The sequence below is a fragment of the Lissotriton helveticus genome, chromosome 1_1 (genome assembly GCF_964261635.1).
Source record: "Lissotriton helveticus chromosome 1_1, aLisHel1.1, whole genome shotgun sequence".
Taxonomy (NCBI): domain Eukaryota; kingdom Metazoa; phylum Chordata; class Amphibia; order Caudata; family Salamandridae; genus Lissotriton; species Lissotriton helveticus.
Window position 1 is genome coordinate 107903622 of NC_136057.1, and position 19927 is coordinate 107923548.

General features: G+C 43.7%; 1 protein-coding gene across 1 annotated transcript in view; it reads left to right on the forward strand.

The window, feature by feature from the left end:
- The window catches only part of LOC144759213 (uncharacterized), a 163938-nt gene extending 146288 nt beyond the window's left edge, over positions 1-17650 (forward strand). The window contains exon 8 of the mRNA XM_078646474.1: positions 14079-17650. Within this exon, the coding sequence (XP_078502600.1) occupies positions 14079-16061 (1983 nt within the window). The 3' untranslated portion in view covers positions 16062-17650. The remainder of the gene's footprint in view (positions 1-14078) is intronic.
- Positions 17651-19927: the final 2277 nt, after the last annotated feature.

Here is a 19927-nt window from a genome sequence, read left to right on the forward strand (position 1 = left end):
TGACTTCCGGGAACAGATTCGCGGGTAAAGGGTCGGTGTAATGATTGGAAGGTTTCAAGGACATCAGCCTTTTGCGAATAGTGAATTCATCCACCGTTTGGAATGAGCTCCAGGAAGCATTGTTTTTGGGGATATAGGGGAGCATATGGAGTGTATCTGCACTCGGGTGACGTACGGAGGTCTGTGGGCAGCTCGACAGTTGCTCAAGGGTATCGCGTAAGTCAGATTCCATCTTCAAGGACTTCTCCAAGAAACTGTTCACAACTCGGCAGCGAACCTTGAGCCAGTGGTGAGAGGTTGGAATGACTGTAAGTTTGATCCTTGATGATTTCGAACAGTTTTTTGGCCGATTTTTTGCTTGGTCAAGTTGCGTTCTGAGGAAGGTAGCCTTTGAGCACCTGATGTGTTTATTGTAGAGGCATCTCCGGGATCTCAATTGGTGTAGGTGTTCGAGGGAGGGATGGGAACGCCATCACCTTTCTGCCATTCTTAAGTCTCTTCTTTCGGAAGTAAGACTCTTATGGAACCAAGGTTTGGAGGCTTTGGCGGACTGTCTTTTAAGCTGTACCAGTGCAACAGAGTCGAGTATATTAATCCTAGTCTTGTTATAGTTGTCCATAAGGTCATGGACGTCCGACATGTTTGATGACGGGGGCAGAATATTATCGCAACGGTCGGTCAAATCTTGTAGACATCTTTTCATCTGTTTTGGGTTCTTAGTCTGGGATCCACTTGCACTTCCCGAATTCAGGGCGAGGAAGGTGATGCAGAAGTGATCTGTCCAATCACAAGGGAGGATAGACTCCAGAAGGATGGCTTTGGGTTTGGCAATGACAAGATCTAAGGTAGCTCCTTTTATGTGAGTCGGACTGTCACAGAGTTGAATTAAGTTGAGGTCAGAATGGAAAGCTTTGAGGCTATTGACCCCCAGATCATTTCCATCATTCCAATGCCGATCGAAATCTCCCAGGAAGACATGAGTGCCATGGAAATCCTCATTATCCGCAATGATGTCCATGAGCTGTTCAATGAAGGGAAGGTTGTCTCGAGGTGGGTGGTAATAAGTGTGCAATTTGCATGAGTGCTTATTTTGACTGGATACTTCAATACACAGATATTCACCGGAAGAGAGTGGGTCAGCATGTAGTACCTTCACTGATAAATTGCTACGGTGTAAACATGCAATGCCTCCCCCTTGGCCAGTAGCTCTGTCCAACCTGATGATATCAAAATTGGGAGGCAATAGAAGGTCAAGGATGGGAGCAGCTGATTCATTTAGCCAGGTTTCCGTAAGCATAACAAGGTCAGGATCCTGGTCAAGGAGGAGGTCGGCAATGTCCACTGCATGTTTAACAGCTGACCTGCAGTTAAGGAGCAAGCATTTCAGATTTATGTTGGTGTCCGTTGGTGTAGGTAGGGTGGTGGTGATTCTCCTGCGGTTGTACTCGTTTAAAGATCTGGTTTTAGACCTTGTTTCCCTAAAGGGATCTGAGAGGATGGGCTCAATTTGTTGCCCTCTTGAAGCTGAGGAGGGGTGACCCATGCCGTAAGAAGGCACAGGAGACTGAATATCCATATCAGACAATGAGGCTCTACATCTGTACGAGCGAGAGGGGTCATTAGGGTGCGGGCAGAGGCCCAGTTGTGTGAGTGGGTGAGGTAGGATGGAGACCGCCATGAATAGAAGATAGCAGACTGGATGCCTTAGTTATGGGCGGGCGGCGTTGTTGCTTGTATGTAATGGGGTGACTGAATCTAGCATTAGACAGCTCCTTAGTGATAAGCAGAATGCTGCGTACCTCCGCCTTAAGTTGTTGGAGCCAGTGTATGATCTTGTTCAGTCGAGCTTCCAGCGAGGTGAGAGAAAAAGGATGGGAGGGTATGTTCGGCGTGCCCTGCGATGGAGCAGAGCTAGTGGGATCGGGGGAAAGACTATCAGGTATGAAGAGAATGAGTCTAGACGCAAGGGGTTCAGGGGAATGGAGCTGTGGACAGGGAGGTCTGGAAAGGATGGGTGAGGAGGGGTCCTGTAGGATGAGGACCCATAGAGGCTCGGGGGAGGTGGTCAGACTTGCGGTTAGGACTGAAGGAAGGGATCTTGGAGCTTGGCAGGGCGGTGTTGTGACCACAGGAACATGGTGAGTAAGAACTATCTAACGGTGAGGTGGGGGACAGGAGGGCTGGAGTACGGACTGTACTGTTACGACTCCGTCAGGGCAGGTATGGATGTGGAATGAATATTTTGCGTTAAGATAGCTGGCGATGGTCCCTTTGGAGAGGAGCTATGTTCAGAGAGAGGAGGGAGAAGGGTAGGAAAAAGAATTTGCGCCTCATTCAAAACAGGCCCAAAACAGGCCTCAGTGGGGAGTGTGTTGAGCTAGCCGCAGGTGGTCCCTTCATAAAAAGGCTATGTTCAGCGAGAAGAGGAGGGGGGGCAGATGATAGACTGAGCAAAGACTGGGGGCTGTTTGGGAGCTCGCCCCACCGAGAAGGTCGGGAGTGGTGTTAGCCACTGCATTCTTGATGGTGGGGAAAAAGATCAGAAGCTTGTATAAGTATGGTTCCGTTTTTATAAAGGGCGATGGTGACCTCAGCCTTGAAGGACGAGGAGGGTACAACCAACAGTCTGAGACCATGTGGAGTTTTCACTGTAGCGGAGATCCTAAGTAGAGAGAACATGGCCTTCCGCCATTGAGCATGGCGTTTGGTTTAGAAGTTGAGGTAATTTTTTATGGTAGCACCCTTTCCGAAGGAGAAGGCCAGGTCAGATATAAGGGTTTCCGGATGGTTTTTAGGTAGTCTGTTTGAAGTTTTTTGCAGCATTTTTAGGAAGATTGGGGGGGTAAACAATTCGGAAAGCCTTCCGGCTCGACGGCGTCAGGTTGGGAGAGATGAGGATCAAGGTATTGGGATCCATTACTACCAGCGTGTAGTCTCTGAACAAGATTATGAGCAAAAGGCTAGTAAGTAGTGCTAACAACAAAACACTACGGTAGGGTAGGACCCGGGGGAATATTTAAAGACCAAGCTCTGGGAACGGCCCCCAATGATACGGAACAACAAGAAAGTACCAGAGGGTCTGAAAAAAAGGGAAGGTTTACGGTGTATGTAGGACAGTGCAAACAACATGAGACCCCTGAGCTCAACCAATCAACAGTGGTATACAGTGACAACCCGATAGATGGTCAAAGATACCCATCAGTCATCACTCGGAACCGCCCTTCATCATTTGGGATTTTTTAAAAACCATCTATACAGATATGTTTTGTTCAGACAGAAAGAGACCATGATGTGAATGGATCTCATCCACTGAGCAAACAATAGTATGGTCTACCACTCTTCGGAACTAGTGAGTGGTCAAGTGTGATGTGACTGAGGGAGTGCAGTGCAGAAAAAGTTTTTACGTGAAAAATGATAAACAAAGAGGTGTGTTTAAAATTGGATGAGGGAGCATAGAACAGACTTTATTCGGATGATGCTCACTCCGCCAATATGAAAAATTTGTTAAAGACAGTTTGAAAAATGCGCTGTCTAGGGATCGAACTAGGTCGACATGTTTCAGCAACAAGTGGACACAATTGTCCTTGCTTTCTTCAGGAAGTTTACAACAAATAAATGCTACTGCATGAATAAAATAAATAATAAGTGACAACTAAAAAGGCAAGTGTAACAGACAAGTACAGAGATCACCTGCAATATCCAGGTAACGGTTCTTGTCTTTAGCTTACAGCTTATGTCGTTCACTAGAAGGTCAGAACAAAAAAGAGTCACAGGTCAAACACACTGACTACATACAGACAACCTCACATATACGCTAGGTCACATAAAAGAGGACCTTAGACTTAGTCAAACTAATAGTGCTGACTCTAAACACTCATAAAAGTAATGTAATAGGTATGCCATATCTGGATATATAATTTATATGCCAAATGTAAAAGAGTACATCTTACCATAGCTTGTAAGACGTGAAGACCTCACCCCACCTGGCAGTGGCTCAGGAGTAGAGTGAAGCACCGCTCTATAGAACATGAAAAAAGGGTATGTTTTTCCAAAGTGTACATAAACCTGCATTGTAAAGCAGCCTTCAATAGACTAAGCGTGAACAGGAAGTTAAGAATACGGGATATGCAGAGTCGTAAATTACAACTCCACATCAGTCTTTAGAGTCTCTCGGAGATGGTTAACAGATTTATCCTGTTGCCGGGAGTCCCCGAAAACGAGACTCCTGTATCTGAAACGAGGTGCAAATTAGTTGTTAAACTGCAATATGTCAATCGGTACTTCAGAATGAAGTGAATCGCTTGATGTCTCATTAGCAAACGCAGGGGAAAAAACGTGGCAGTCTTACCTAACCGTCGGTACTTCCTGGCCGGCGTCTGAACCGACTGGGGAGGCACCGAACAGTCGATGCGTGTCTCAATAAGAGAGGAATCCTGATTGGCCGTAGCAGACACGTGACAGACTCTACGCGCCTTGTGATAGGCTAGATGACGATCTGAGGAGTAAAAAAGCTCGTCATTGGTGTTGGTACGTTCTCTAGGTAACCAGAGTGTTTGTATACATTATACTGTGGCCGATCGCTTGAAATTTAGCCCATATATGTGCCCAAAGGGCTATGATCAATACTCATACGAAAGGCTTACAGGGGGAAGGGTGCTCTTCTTTAGCCACAATTAGGAGTCAAACACTCGTGGCCAAGGCAAAACGACTGAATAAACTCGGACACGCATGTGTCAAGAGTATAGTGTGGATGGTATTTATGAAAATTGTATCTCTCAAAAGTTGTGTCTTTCCTCAACACCAAACACAATAAATTGGATGGCAAGTCATCAAAGTGACAGGGCTCCGTGATAATGTGAGAAACTAGGAAACGAGCCTAAGAATCACAACGTTCGTCATTAATGGAGGTACATTACCTAGGTAACCAGTGTGTTAGTATACATAGTAGTGTAGCCGGTCGCTATAATTTGGCCCACATTTGTATCCATAAGGTTGTGACGAATACTCATAGACTTGCCCGCCTTAAAGACTTAAAGACTTAAAAGTGGAGAAATACCCCTCTCAGAGTCAAACCCACTAAATATGGTAACAAGTCATAGTGTTAACAGGGCTGAGTGGTAAGAACCAAATATGAAAATATATTTATATAAATATATATTGTGATTGACATTGCTGGTCTCAAAGATGAGACTATAACTATTCATATGCTCACAGGGTTGACCAGGGAATTTCATCGTTGAGACCATTGTGGTGGGTATCCAGCCTCAGGACCCATCTCTGTTCCCTCAAGAGAAGGAATTTTGTTACATCTGAAGTGTGGGAAGGAATAAAGGTTTGTTCTAGCACTGTCCATTGGAATGCAGTAGAAGGATGGTTAGCTTCTAAGAAGTGTGTCGTGAGCTTGGTGGCCTGCCTCTTGCAACGAATAGTGCTCTTATGTTCTGATATCCTAATGCGTATTTTACGTGTGGTCATCCCCACGTACTTGTATCCACAAGGGCAAGTGATGAGATAGACTAGGCATTCACTGTTGCAGTTAGTGAATTTGTTTTGTTTCCAAGGTCGCATTGTTCCTATATCTATCTCTGTCGTTTTTTTGGTTTGTGGGCAGGCTTGGCAGGCACCACAAGGGTGATGTCCTATGACTGGCGGAAGGTCCCATAGTGACCCCAAAACCCTGGGTTGTTCTTCAAGGGGTCTTGTATGCACCAATCTGTCCCTCAAATTGGGGCCTCTCTTGAATGAGAACAGAGGGTGTGGAAGAGTCAGACGTCTAGAATTAAGAATTGGCCAGTGTTTTTTGACTGATTTCTGGATATTATTGGAAAGAGTCCCAAATGTATGTACAAACGTAAGTCTTTCCAATGGAGCTTTGGGTATAGATGGTTCCAACAGAGCAGAACGATTGTTATTCATAGCCCGTTTCATTGATCGACGTACCAGCTTATGTGGATACTTGCGTGTAATGAGCTGATTGCCCAAAGTATTCGCATGTTCTTTGTAGGCTGCAGTAGTGGAACAGTTCCTTTGAACCCGCAAAAATTGTCCGAAAGGGAGATTCTCCTGGGGTGATGACTATCGAACAACAGGAGTGAGTTCCTTGAAGTTGGTTTCCTATATAGTTCTGATTGTAGTCCATCAGGTTTAGCCACAATTAACAAGTCAAGGAAAGCAAGGGTGAGGCCTCCAATCTCGATGGTGAATTTGAGAAAGGAGTTCCTGGTGTTGAGCCATTCCAGGAATTCAAGGCAGTGTTCACTGGAGCCCCGCCAGACCACCAGAATGTCATCGATATACCTTTTCCAGGTTTTTAGGTTATCGGTGTAGGGATTGCGGTCACTGAAGATGTGTTGCTGTTCAAAGGAGTGAACATACAAATTCGCTAGACTGGGGGCGTAAACGCTCCCCATACTCGTGCCAGACACCTGCAGGTAGATGTTGTCTTCAAATCGAAAGAAATTCTGCTTCATGGCCAAAGTGGCACAAGCCATGATGAAATGGACCGGTGTTATGCTGTTTAGATCTTTCGAATCCAACAACGAGTGGATAACTTCTAGAGTCTCGTCCTGTGGGATGGAGGTATAGAGTGCCTCGACATCGAATGAGATGAGGAGGTCTGTGGTAATATCGAAATCAATGTCCGGTAACAGACGTAAAACGTCCGTGGTGTCCTTGAGATACGTGGGCATTTCTTGCACCATAGGTCGCAAGAAATGGTCCACGAACGTAGACAAAAGTTCTAGGGCCGAACCTATGCCGGAGATGATTGGCCGGCCAGGGGGCGGCCTCTGTTGTTTATGAACCTTGGGCAAGGCATAAAAATAAGGCATCTTCGGATGTTCAGTATATAAGAAGGTGGCTTCAGCTTGAGTAATCCAACCCTCCGATGAAGCCTCTTCAATCATCGTCCTGATTGTCAATTTTAATTCTTCAGTCGGGTCTTTGTTCAAGAAGGTGGTACTCATTCCTGTTATTGAGCTGTCGCAAACATTCGGAACGGTAGGCATCGGTGTCGAGTAAAACAATGGATCCGCCTTTATCAGCCGGTTTGATGGTTAGTTCCTTGTTGGCAGTTAAGGATTTGAGTGCCAGATGTTCTAATTTGGGTAGGTTATGAAAGATCTTTTTGTTTTCGGAGAAAAGACTCTCTACTTCTTTCTCAATAGCCTGTTCAAAGGCTAGAACCTGTGGTGGCATCAAATGGGTGGGAGGCGTAAAAGTAGACTTACACTTCAACCCAGTGTTGATGTCCCTGTCATCTTGTGTTGATGGTTCTTTGTCCGCAAAGAAGAAGTGTAATCTGATTTTCCTGAGGAAATTCGCGAGCTCCAAACGAGTCTCGAAATGGTCATTCCGATGGGTCGGTACGAATCCGAGACCTTTGTTAAGGACCTTGTCCTCTGTTGGAGTCAGGATATGTCTGCTTAAATTAATTACGATGCTGGATCACACGGAAAATACGCATTAGGATATCAGAACATAAGAGCACTATCCGTTGCAAGAGGCAGGCCACCAAGCTCACGACACACTTCTTAGAAGCTAACCATCCTTCTACTGCATTCCAATGGACAGTGCTAGAACAACCCTTTATTCCTTCCCACACTTCAGATGTAACAAAATTCCTTCTCTTGAGGGAACAGAGATGGGTCCTGAGGCTGGATACCCACCACAATGGTCTCAACAATGAAATTCCCTGGTCAACCCTGTGAGCATATGAATAGTTATAGTCTCATCTTTGAGACCAGCAATGTCAATCACAATATATATTTATATAAATATATTTTCATATTTGGTTCCTACCACTCAGCCCTGTTAACACTATGACTTGTCACCATATTTAGTGGGTTTGACTCTGAGAGGGGTATTTCTCCACTTTTAAGTCTTTAAGTCTTTAAGGCGGGCAAGTCTATGAGTATTCGTCACAACCTTATGGATACAAATGTGGGCCAAATGATAGCGACCGGCTACACTACTATGTATACTAACACACTGGTTACCTAGGTAACGTACCTCCATTAATGACGAACATTGTGATTCTTAGGCTCGTTTCCTACTTTCTCACATTATCACGGAGCCCTGTCACTTTGATGACTTGCCATCCAATTTATTGTGTTTGGTGTTGAGGAAAGACACAACTTTTGAGAGATACAATTTTCATAAATACCATCCACACTATACTCTTGACACATGCGTGTCAGAGTTTATTCAGTCGTTTTGCCTTGGCCACGAGTGTTTGACTCCTAATTGTGGCTAAAGAAGAGCACCCTTCCCCCTGTAAGCCTTTCGTATGAGTATTGATCATAGCCCTTTGGGCACATATACGGGCTCAATTGCAAGCGATCGGCCCCAGTATAATATATACAAACACTCTGGTTACCTAGAGAACGTACCAACACCAATGACGAGCTTTTTTACTCCTCAGATCGTCATCTAGCCTATGGCGCGTAGAGCCTGTCACGTGTCTGCTACGGCCAATCAGGATTCCTCTCCTATTGAGACACGCATCGACCGTTCGGTGCCTCCCCAGTCGGTTCAGACGCCGGCCAGGAAGTACCGACGGTTAGGTATGACTGCCACGTTTTTTCCCCTGCGTTTGCTAATGAGACATTAAGCGATTTACTTCATTCTGAAGTACCGATTGACATATTGCAGTTTAACAACTAATTTGCACCTCGTTTCGAATACAGGAGTCTCGTTTTCGGGGACTCTCGGCAACAGGCTAAATCTGTTAACCATCTCCGAGAGACTCTAAAGACTGATGTGGAGTTGTAATTTACGACTCTGCATATCCCGTATTCTTAACTTCCTGTTCACGCTTAGTCTATTGAAGGCTGCTTTACAATGCAGGTTTATGTACACTTTGGAAAAACATACCCTTTTTTCATGTTCTATAGAGCGGTGCTTCACTCTACTCCTGAGCCACTGCCAGGTGGGGTGAGGTCTTCACGTCTTACAAGCTATGGTAAGATGTACTCTTTTACATTTGGCATATAAATTATATATCCAGATATGGCATACCTATTACATTACTTTTATGAGTGTTTAGAGTCAGCACTATTAGTTTGACTAAGTCTAAGGTCCACTTTTATGTGACCTAGCGTATATGTGAGGTTGTCTGTATGTAGTCAGTGTGTTTGACCTGTGACTCTTTTTTGTTCTGACCTTCTAGTGAACGACATAAGCTGTAAGCTAAAGACAAGAACCGTCACCTGGATATTGCAGGTGATCTCTGTACTTGTCTGTTACACTTGCCTTTTTAGTTGTCACTTATTATTTATTTTATTCATGCAGTAGCATTTATTTGTTGTAAAGGTCCTGAAGAAAGCAAGGACAATTGTGTCCACTTGTTGCTGAAACATGTCGACCTAGTTCCATCCATAGACAGCGCATTTTTCAAACTGTCTTTAACAAATTTTTAATATTGGCGGAGTGAGCATCATCCGAATTAAGTCTGTTCTATGCTCCCTCATCCAATTTTAAACACACCTCTTTGTTTATCATTTTTCACGTAAAAACTTTTTCTGCACTGCACTCCCTCAGTCACATCACACTTGACCACTCACTAGTTCGGAAGAGTGGTAGACCATACTATTGTTTGCTCAGTGGATGAGATCCATTCACATCATGGTCTCTTTCTGTCTGAACAAAACATATCTGTATAGATGGTTTAAAAAAAATCCCAAATGATGAAGGGCGGTTCCGAGTGATGACTGATGGGTATCTTTGACCATCTATCGGGTTGTCACTGTATACCACTGTTGATTGGTTGAGCTCAGGGGTCTCATGTTGTTTGCACTGTCCTACATACACCGTAAACCTTCCCTTTTTTTCAGACCCACTAGTACTTTCTTGTTGTTCTAGTAAGTAGTGCTAACTTAGGGCATGAATCCCTACATAGAGGGCAGATCGTGCAGATAATGTCAGAGGTTTAAAGGCGAAAGCCCCCAAAACCACGCCGCTGTGCCTTGATTAAGAGTTAGTGAGACATTGTGGAATGTTAAAGCAACTATTTGCAAGCCTCGATCGCTACTCTATAGAAAGGGTGTGCTGGAGAAGCATGTACGAAACCATAGTACTACTCAGCACAATATTAGCAAGTTTAACCACTTGGCTGCTAAGGGGTGTGCATGTAGGTCCATTGACTTTCCATTGAAATCAATGGGCCCTACATGACGAGTTACCCTTGTCATTAGCACTGAAGGGGTTAAAAGATAATGTGAGGGCAAAGTATAAACCAAATTAGGGTATAGCGATATCTGCGACCTTCACATGCTCCCTGGTATCCACTACTAGTAACAGAGATAAAGAAAAGAAATGTCAAAAGCTAAGAACACATAAAACAAAAGTCATAACAATGCACCATTCCAGTGTGGCCGCAGTGGAGCCAGACACCTCCCAAAACGATATCCTTGTGTGATACAGGGAAATCAAAAAATCTGCACAAGGCGTAGCTGACAGAAGTCCTGCCTGGAAGGAAAATCTGCACAAGGCACAGCTGACAGAAGCCCTGCCTGGATGGAAGATCTGCACGAGGCACAGCTGAGAGAAGTCCTGCCTGGAAGGAAGATCTGCACGAGGCACAGCTGAGAGAAGTCCTGCCTGGAAGGAAGATCTGCACGAGGCACAGCTGAGAGAAGTCCTGCCTGGAAGGAAGAACAGCCCAAGGCACAGCTGACAGAAGTCCTTCCTGGGAGGAAGATCTGCACAAGATGCAGCAGACTAAAGCCCTGCCTGGAAGGAAGATCTGCACAAGGAGCAGCTAACAGAAGTCCTGCCTTGAAAGAAGATCTGCACAAGGCACAGCTGATGGAAGTCCGGCCTGGAAGGAAGCTCTGCCTTGCCGTGATCTCAAAGCAGTGAGAGACCCACAAACCACAAGATCCCTCAAGCCCAGCTAGCCACACAGGACATAATGTACTCCAAAGGCCTGATTTAGATTTCAGCGGATGGTTTACTCCATCACAAATGTGACCGGTATCCTGCCCGCTCCATTAAAAATGCATTATATTCTGTGGCAATTATAATAAGACAGACAGGATATCTGTCACGTTTTAATTAGTCCTTGGTATAGTTCGCAGAGTTTTACTCCGCGGAACTCCACGAAGTGCCAGAGAAACTCAGCCACACTCCGCGGACTTCTGCTAGTAGCAGAGTTTGTTAAGTTGCGCTGCTTTCACTGATGTTTAGTGCCAGGATATTGTCCCACACTGTAAAATCAGCACAAACTGCACTAGGCATCGCGCCAGAGGGCGCTGCTGTGTTCTGCCACTCAATTTGACATTCTACTTAATTGGCAGCTTCATCAACGAGAATGGCAAATTTCTACACTCGAGTGGTTGCGACCTGCCGTGACCTCCCGCAATGAGAAATTTCGCCTGGAGGTCTAGCTTGTTTTTTTTCTCACAAGCGCGAACCACCTTACCGTTGGCGAACCGCTAGAGAAAAAAAGCTCCATTCTGCATAATTTTGTGGAGTTTTTTGGATAACTTTGTGAGATCCACAGGCATTTCAGAATTCTTCATCACCCCTAATTTTGAGGCAATAATCTGTTGGACAACTAGGCCCTATGTCTGCAATAAGTGTTGTAGAAGAAGTGAGATCCATGGCCTTGTGACTATCAGGCCGTTATCTGACTTCTGATGAACCCCACGGAGTGAGTGCAGAGTCAAAGGGCAGTAGGGGGGCCGCAGGACAGGAAACTAGGTAAACTTGAATATGAGAAATATGGAAAGGTAGAAATGCCGCATCACCAGTGGATAACTGACACCTCCTCCCGCTCTTCCAAATGCCCATCCAGTCACAAAGTGGCATCCTGGGCCCCAAACGGACAACATCATGCCAGATGCCATGTATTGGTGGAAAAGGGGGGAAAAGGAGTAATATGCAGACATCTGCTGCAGGGATATGTCAGGTAAATTATTGGTTGTGATGGATTCTCTATAATTACTAAATGACTGATATCATTGAGATATTAAATTATATGAATCAACGTTTGTTTACCTTATCTGCGCTTATAATGTAAAGGATGGGCCTTACAGTGAACCCCTTGTTCTGTTTTACAAAAAAGCCCCTGAAGGAGCTGCATCTTACAGAACTTTATCTGCTTTAGGAAGAACTAAAGACTTGTTTATTAAAGTTGTCTTTCAGGGCCAGAACCGGGTGCTGTAAGCTGCACTAGTTTCAGGGAGATGGACAGATGTTATGGCGATAGGAAACCCCCCTCAACTCACAATAATGTTCCAATCTTCGGTTAGAAAAAACCAGAAATGCTTGAACCAAGGGAGCTGTTGAAAGTTTCAAAGGTGACTTATGATCAGCGAGTAAAGACAAGAGTTGGTATTTGAAATGATCTTAAGTGAATCGGAAAGGAACGAGAAGAAGTGTGTGAATGGAGTTATTTTTGTTGTATACTTCATGGAAAGTTACTGGAAATTTTGCAGCCCACCCCGATCCATCTCTTTTTTGAAACTCTATTGTTGTTTAAATGAAATCTCGACCATATGAGTCTATCTGAAGTTAAACCTCTAGCACTTGGGTGCTCCGTGAGCGCCCTTACTTTGCTAACTCTGTTTTGTTTACTCTGTGAACACTGGTAAATCACCTCTTTTTCAGACCTTAATAAGATGTCACGTGATCAAATGAACTTTTAGTTAAATATCTGTGTATGATGAAATATTCCTTGCTAAGTTTCAAAGGCGGTAAAGAAGAAGGGGGGGATTTACGAAGATTTTGCACCGTGTTTGTGTCACAAAAGTGGCACAAAGCAGCGCAAAATGTTTTTTTCTAATCTGCTTTCCAGCGCTAATCTTGTTTAGCATTGGAAATAATGTAAAAGTAATGTGAAGTATGGCATAACACTGCTTCACATTACTTTGCACCATGGGGTCCTGCCAAGGGGGGGGCATGGGCGTTCTCGTGCAACCACCCAAGGTTTGTCACGCTAAACCCAATTTACCAAATACAGTAGATTGGGTTTTGCGTGAGGAAACTGCACCCTTTTAAACTAGGCGCAAGGAAGGAGAAATGCTATAATTTCTCCTTCCTTTTCTGACTTTGCATGCATGCTGCACTGTGCAACACGATACAAAGTGGGAAAAGCTTTCTCCTCGTGTCTACGCATAGTATTTGTACCGGAAGGCTGTCCTTCCTGTACAAAACCTATGCTGGACTCACACACACCCTAGTGCTAAGGTGTGTGCATGGCGCAGGCCCCCTGTAATCAGTGCTGGCGCAAGGGAAAGGGAAGGAGAGAGCCATATCTTTGAAAATATGGTGCTCTTCTGCTCCCCCCTTGTCGCGCAACGCAGCGCAGCCTCTGGGGGGGGGGCTGCGCTGCATTGCGCGGAGATTTGGTAAATCTCCCCTGAAATGTCTTTTACAACCAGTTAAACATTGTGAATTCTCATTCCATTATGTTTCAATTTAGTAATTTTAAATATCTTTACATCCAACAGAAAACAAGCCTTGAATGTATGAAATGACCATCAATAATCAAGCAAATGCTGTAAATCTTCAATTATAGCAGAAAGAATGAGCTACAGTATTCAGGAAAACATCAGCGCAGTCAGCGACAGAGGAACCTGCACACAAACTGACAGATCCCGGATCAAGCATCAAGGGCAGTTCAGTGATTGCAAGAGGCTGAGCTGTGCACCTCCACACCACAAGACGAAGAAATGACCTTAGGAAAATTAAGGCAACAACAATAACAAATCACCTCCTACATAAACAAGTGTCCAACACCAGTCCTCTATGTGAATTGTAAACTCTTTGTGGCCAAACCACAGTAACCAGAGAAAAGCACTACAGAGTGGAGCCGGACAACTGACGGGTAAAGGAAAGAGGAGTTCTTCTATCAACAATACAACAGACTGTCCCAATTTGCACCGGCAGAAGGAAGATACATCTTTACCCGCAAGCATGCATAGCCATAATCCAATCTAAAGGCACAATCGCCTACAAAGACACCTTCTACGTATTAGGAGTGTGGCAAATATTTGGTGGCTATCGCATTTTGTTGTTAAAACAGAAATGAAATGTGCTAAATACTGCACACATATAAAGTGTGTGAGAAAAACACAAGTGCTTTATCAGCCATGTTTGTCCATCAGGAAATACAGTCATGGGATATAGACACATATATACCCGACCCACAGACACTAACCAAGAAAGAAGAATCATACGCATGTAGCAAAAGCTTTAGTTTGTCATCACTACTCAAGCTTCATCGGCACACGTACACAGGACAAAAACCATTCAAGTGCAGTGAATGTGTAAAGAGCTTTAGTCAGTTATCAGACCTACAAAGTCATCAGCGAACTCACTTGGGGGAAAAACCTTATCATTGTAGTGAATGTGACAGGAGTTATCGCTTCTCTTCAGCATTAAGGAATCATCAGCGAACTCACACAGGAGAAAAACCATTCAAGTGCAATGAATGTGGGAAGAGCTTTAGTCAGTTATCAGACCTACAAAGACATCAGCGAACACACACAAGGGAAAAGCCATTCAAGTGCAGTGAATGTATGAAGAGCTTTAGTCAGTTATCAGACCTACAAAGTCATCAGCGAACACACTCAGGGGAAAAACCATACCAGTGCAGTGAATGTGCAAAGTCCTTTAGTCGCTTAATAAACCTCCAAACACATCACCGAATACACACAGGGGAAAAACCATTCAAGTGCTGTGAATGTGCAAAGTGCTTTAGTCGGTTATCGCACCTTCAAACACATAATCGAACACACACAGGGGAAAAAACATTCAAGTGTACTGAATGTGCAAAGTGCTTTAGTCATTTATCAAGCCTACAAAGTCATCAGCGAACACACACGGGGGAAAAACCATTCAAGTGCAGTGAATGTGTGAAGACCTTTAATCATTTATCATACCTACAAAGTCATCAGCGAACACACACGGGGGAAAAACCCTATCATTGTAGTGAATGTGACAGTAATTTTCGCAGCTCTTCAGCATTAAGGTATCATCAGCGAAGTCACACAGGAGAAAACCCATTCAAGTGCATTGAATGTGGGAAGAGCTGTGGTCAGTTATCAGACCTACAAAGACATCAGCGAACACACACAGGGGAAAAGCCATTCAAGTGCAGTGAATGTGTGAAGAGCTTTAGTCAGTTATCAGACCTAAAAAGTCATCAGCGAACACACACGGGGGAAAAACCCTATCATTGTAGTGAATGTGACAGTAGTTTTCGCAGCTCTTCAGCATTAAGGAATCATCAGCGAGCTCACATAGGAGAAAAACCATTTAAGTGCAATGAATGTCTAAAGAGCTTTAGTCAATTATCAGACCTACAAATACATCAGCGAACACACACAGGGGAAAAAACATTCAACTGCAGTGAATGTGGGAAGAGCTTTAGTCGATTAGAATACCTACAAGGACATCAGCGAACACACTCTGGGAAAAAACCATACCAGTGCAGTGAATGTGCAAAGTGCTTTATTCACTTATCAAACCTGCAAAAACATCAGCGAATACACACAGGGGAAAAACCATTCAAGTGCAGTGAATGTGCAAAGTGCTTTAGTCGGTTATCACACCTTCAAACACATAATCGAACACACACAGGGGAAAAACCATTCAAGTGCAGTGAATGTGCAAAGTGCTTTAGTCGGTTATCACACCTTCAAACACATAATCGAACACACACAGGGGAAAAACCATTCAAGTGCAGTGAATGTGCAAAGTGCTTTAGTCGGTTATCACACCTTCAAACACATAATCGAACACACACAGGGGAAAAACCATTCAAGTGCAGTGAATGTGTAAAGAGCTTTAGTCAGTTATCAACCCTACAAAGACATAATCAAACACACACAGGGGAAAAGCCATTCAAGTGCAGTGAATGTGTGAAGAGCTATAGTCGGTTATCACACCTAAGAAGTCATCAGCGAACACACACAGGGGGAAAACCCTATCATTGTAGTGAATGTGACAGTAGCTTTTGCGGATCTACAGCATTAAGGTATCACCAGCGAACTCACACAGGAGAAAAACCATTCAAATGCAATGAATGTGGGAAGATCTTTAGTCAATTATGAGAGCTACAAAGTCATCAGCGAACACACAGGGAGAAAACATAGAAGGGCACTGAAAGTGTGAAGGGCTTTTGATAGAAGACGCGACTAGCAGTAAAGAAGAAAAACAGATATCAGTATTTGCAGAGTTATAAAAGGGTTTGTTTCCAGAGATTGTTCACTTGCGTACACAAAGTAAAGCAACATGATGCGCCAGGATACACAGTGGGAAGTGAGCACAATGTGGATTAAAAGAAACATTCTTCATTTTTATTTGATGAAGAAGAGATACAAAGAAAAAAATTCAATCGCACCTGATCACACTTCCTGTAAAAGCAACTTTGAGCAATACTGGGACTAACAATGGTATTTTCAGCTAACTTGTTGAAATAGTGATAAAACCTATAAACCCGACACACCCAGAGTGGACATGTTGTCAGGGCTCTGGAGATATGAAGCTTCATTGGTAAAATGTATGTATTACTATTAACAAATGCCACTGCAGTATATGTAATGAACTAAAGTGAAACACAGGTGTTCAAGAAATAACCTATTTTTATATCCAGTGGCTCCTCTCCGACTTGGCTCTCCCTAGTCATTTTGTGACTTGCCAAACTCTACTTTTTACCAGAATTGAGCCACTGTAAGCAGCAGACTCTGTTTGAAGAATGTGATGAAATAGTGAAATCCTACATCAAAAGCATATATGTGCCAGTACAATCAGTTGCACTTCCAGCAACTCGTCTTCCACACTGATTATCCCTTGTTCTCAAATGTTTTGAAGGATTTGTCGTATGAATGCCAGAAGTGGCAGTGACATTCATGAAGCTAATGCTAACAGGAGTGTGTGGGAGATAGAGAGGGGGAGAGATAAAGAGAGCGAGAGAGACAAAGGGGGAGAAAAAGAGAGAAATGGAAGGAGGGGAACAACACATTATTTGTACTCACCTAAAAATAGAAGAAGCAGCCGAATACATGTCAATGTTTGACATCACCAGAGAAACGGGCTGAACACCTGTGAATTTATATGTTTATTTTTAATACCTATAGAACCATGTCATGCAAATAAACAGGGCACAAGTAAGGAAAATAGTAAAGGAGCCCATTATCAAATGCAAATCACAATGACGTCACATGTAGTGACGTCACAAGAAGTAATGACACGCTTGTTAGCAACATGGTTGTTGTAAAGACCACGTTGTAAAGTAATGGGTTGTGTCTGTTGCGTAGTAAATATTGTTTCCTGTGGGACACAGCTCAGTCTTAAGAGAGTAGAGTGGGACACAGCTCTCTCCGAAGACAGTAAAGTGGGACACAGCTCTGTCCGCAGAGAGAAGAGTGGGACACAGCTCTCTCCACAGACAGTAGAGTGGGACACAGCTCTGTCAGCAGAGAGTAGACTGGGATGCAACTCTGTCCACAGAGATTAGAGTGGCTGCTCTATCCGCACAGAGTAGAGTTGTACACAGCGTTGTCCACAGACAGTATAGTGGGATGCAGCTCCGTCCGCAGAGAGTAGAGTGGGACATAGCTCTGTCCGCAGAGAGTAGAGTGGGATGCAGCTCTATCTGCAGAAAGTAGAGTGGTACACAGCTCGGTCCGCAGAGAGTAGAGTGGGACACAGCTCCATCGGCAGAGAGTAGAGTGGAACATGGCTCTGTCCACAGACAGTAGAGTGGGACACAGCTCTGTCCACAGACAGTAGAGTGGAGAGCAGCTCTGTCAACAGAGAGTAGAATGGGATACAGCTCTGTCCACAGAGAGTAGAGCGGTACGCAGCTCTGTCCACAGAGGGTAGATTGGGATGCAGCTCTGTCCGCAGAGAGTAGAGCGGGACCTAACTCTACATTGTGGGCATTTTGCACTTCAAGCCACTTCTGTGCATCTCGTCACCTTCTGAGACTGATTCAGAGAAAACCTAGCATCAAATTCCAGTGTTAATCATCACCGCCGGAGACTGAACTTACCTTTGCCCCTTGAGCATGGCTAGTGAGGTCAGGTACTATTTTGTGTGCACCTTAAACACTGATTCAGTGGATCTGCATTTTTTGGTATTCATTTACCTTTTTGTTTGGTTTAGAGTACATGACTAACAGTATCTGTTATTTCCTTTAGGACAGTTTTTGTAATTATTAATCCTTAAATCAGAGACCTTTTGATTTTGCTTCTGAATAGTTATTAAATATTCTTGTTTTTCTAACCTTGGTTTGCATCTTAAAGTTCCTTGTCTCTTTTTACTACACTGTATTAACATTTGTGACTTCCATTGTGTTGCTTTACCTTTGAGTGTGCCTTAGACTGTACTACTCAAGCCACGTTACCAAAAGTGAGTTAAGTAGTAGATGACACTTTTACCTTTGCCGACAGAAGTATGAGAGAAGCAAAGCAGGTGCAAAAAGTAGATGCAAAAATTAAAAACCATGAGGAGTGTTGTTGGTAGCTGTACCCCCAGAATTTGAGACTGCCACCCTCCCTCAAACAGTTAAAAGAGCTAAAGATGCACCCTTCAGACAATCAGGTTTCAACAACTAAGACTGCCTGCTCTTGTCATACAAAACTCACACTGTTACCTGAGTCACTGTACCCAGTTATGTGTACAAGCATTTTACGTAAACAGCTTGTGCTGTGTGTTGTGAACCCCTTTGTATGTAAATGAGCTTCAATGACCACACACCCCAGGCTCCCATCTCTTCCAGTGCGGATGATAATGTGAGCACTGTAAGGTAATCACAAACAAGGGCTATATTGAGAAATAATCGGCTTCCAGGTCACACAGCGGTGGATATGTGCTTCTTTATTAGGTTTTTTTTAATGTACTTTCATTTGCAGCAATTCTCCAGTTTACTTTTTCTCAGAATATCACTTTATATCGCTCGTTGTGCTCCATCAGATAAATGTTAGGTTTGATGTAGGATTCATTGTTAGTGTTCCTAGACCATGTCCCAATCCCTTTGTCCTCGATTTGTCTGCATGTGCTTTGTCCACACACTGGTCTAGGATAGGCCTTCTCATGGTAGAAGGCGCTGTAATAGGAATAATAAATCATACATATAGGAAATTGTCTGTAAACAAATATATGCATTTCAGCTATCAGGCACCACCAGACTCAAATCTACACTTGTAATTGAGCACCAGACTAAAGTGACTCCTCCCTATATAAATATGTGCCATCAGTAATCGGGCTGATGGTTCCGCTGATGCGCACAGCAAATTAAGTTTCTGGGATTACGCGCAATGGCCTAAATTTTTATTGCTGAAGTTTCACGCAGTTTCACTGATACGCACAGCTTATAAGATTTGTGGATATTGTGCACTCTAAGCAGATCACTGAAGTTCACCCTTAAGTGGGAACTAGGTCAAACATGCATAGTGCATACAACATGCAAAATGTCCGGGCCGATTCACAGAACTAAGTTAAGACAAAATCCTAAACGTACTAATTTTGGTATTCACAGAAGGCATTTTGTGGTAGTGAGTTAGGATTTTCATATTACTGTTTACGCTGTACGCATTATACTTTACAGTCTGCCTAACTATTGTAGCAGTTCACTTCTCTTGCATGAGAAAGAAGACTGTTCAATAAAACTTTTTATTGGAAACGCCCGTCTCTCTATTTCTCTGCAACTCTGTAGAAATGAAGCATGCACGATTGACTGAGTGAAATACTTCTCTATTATTTCAGCGACTCTGAGGGATATATTCTTATTCTTGGGAAACAAAGTTGTCATGTTTATGCGGTTGTCAGAAACTAATCCCTTCTTGTGATTTCGAGAAACTTTCTAGTGACCTCTGAGCTAGCTGGCACTCACAATTAAGTTTAATATATACGATAGAGACCTAGTCGACCTCAGTCCTACGTCTAAACTATAGTATATGTTATTCCAATGCTC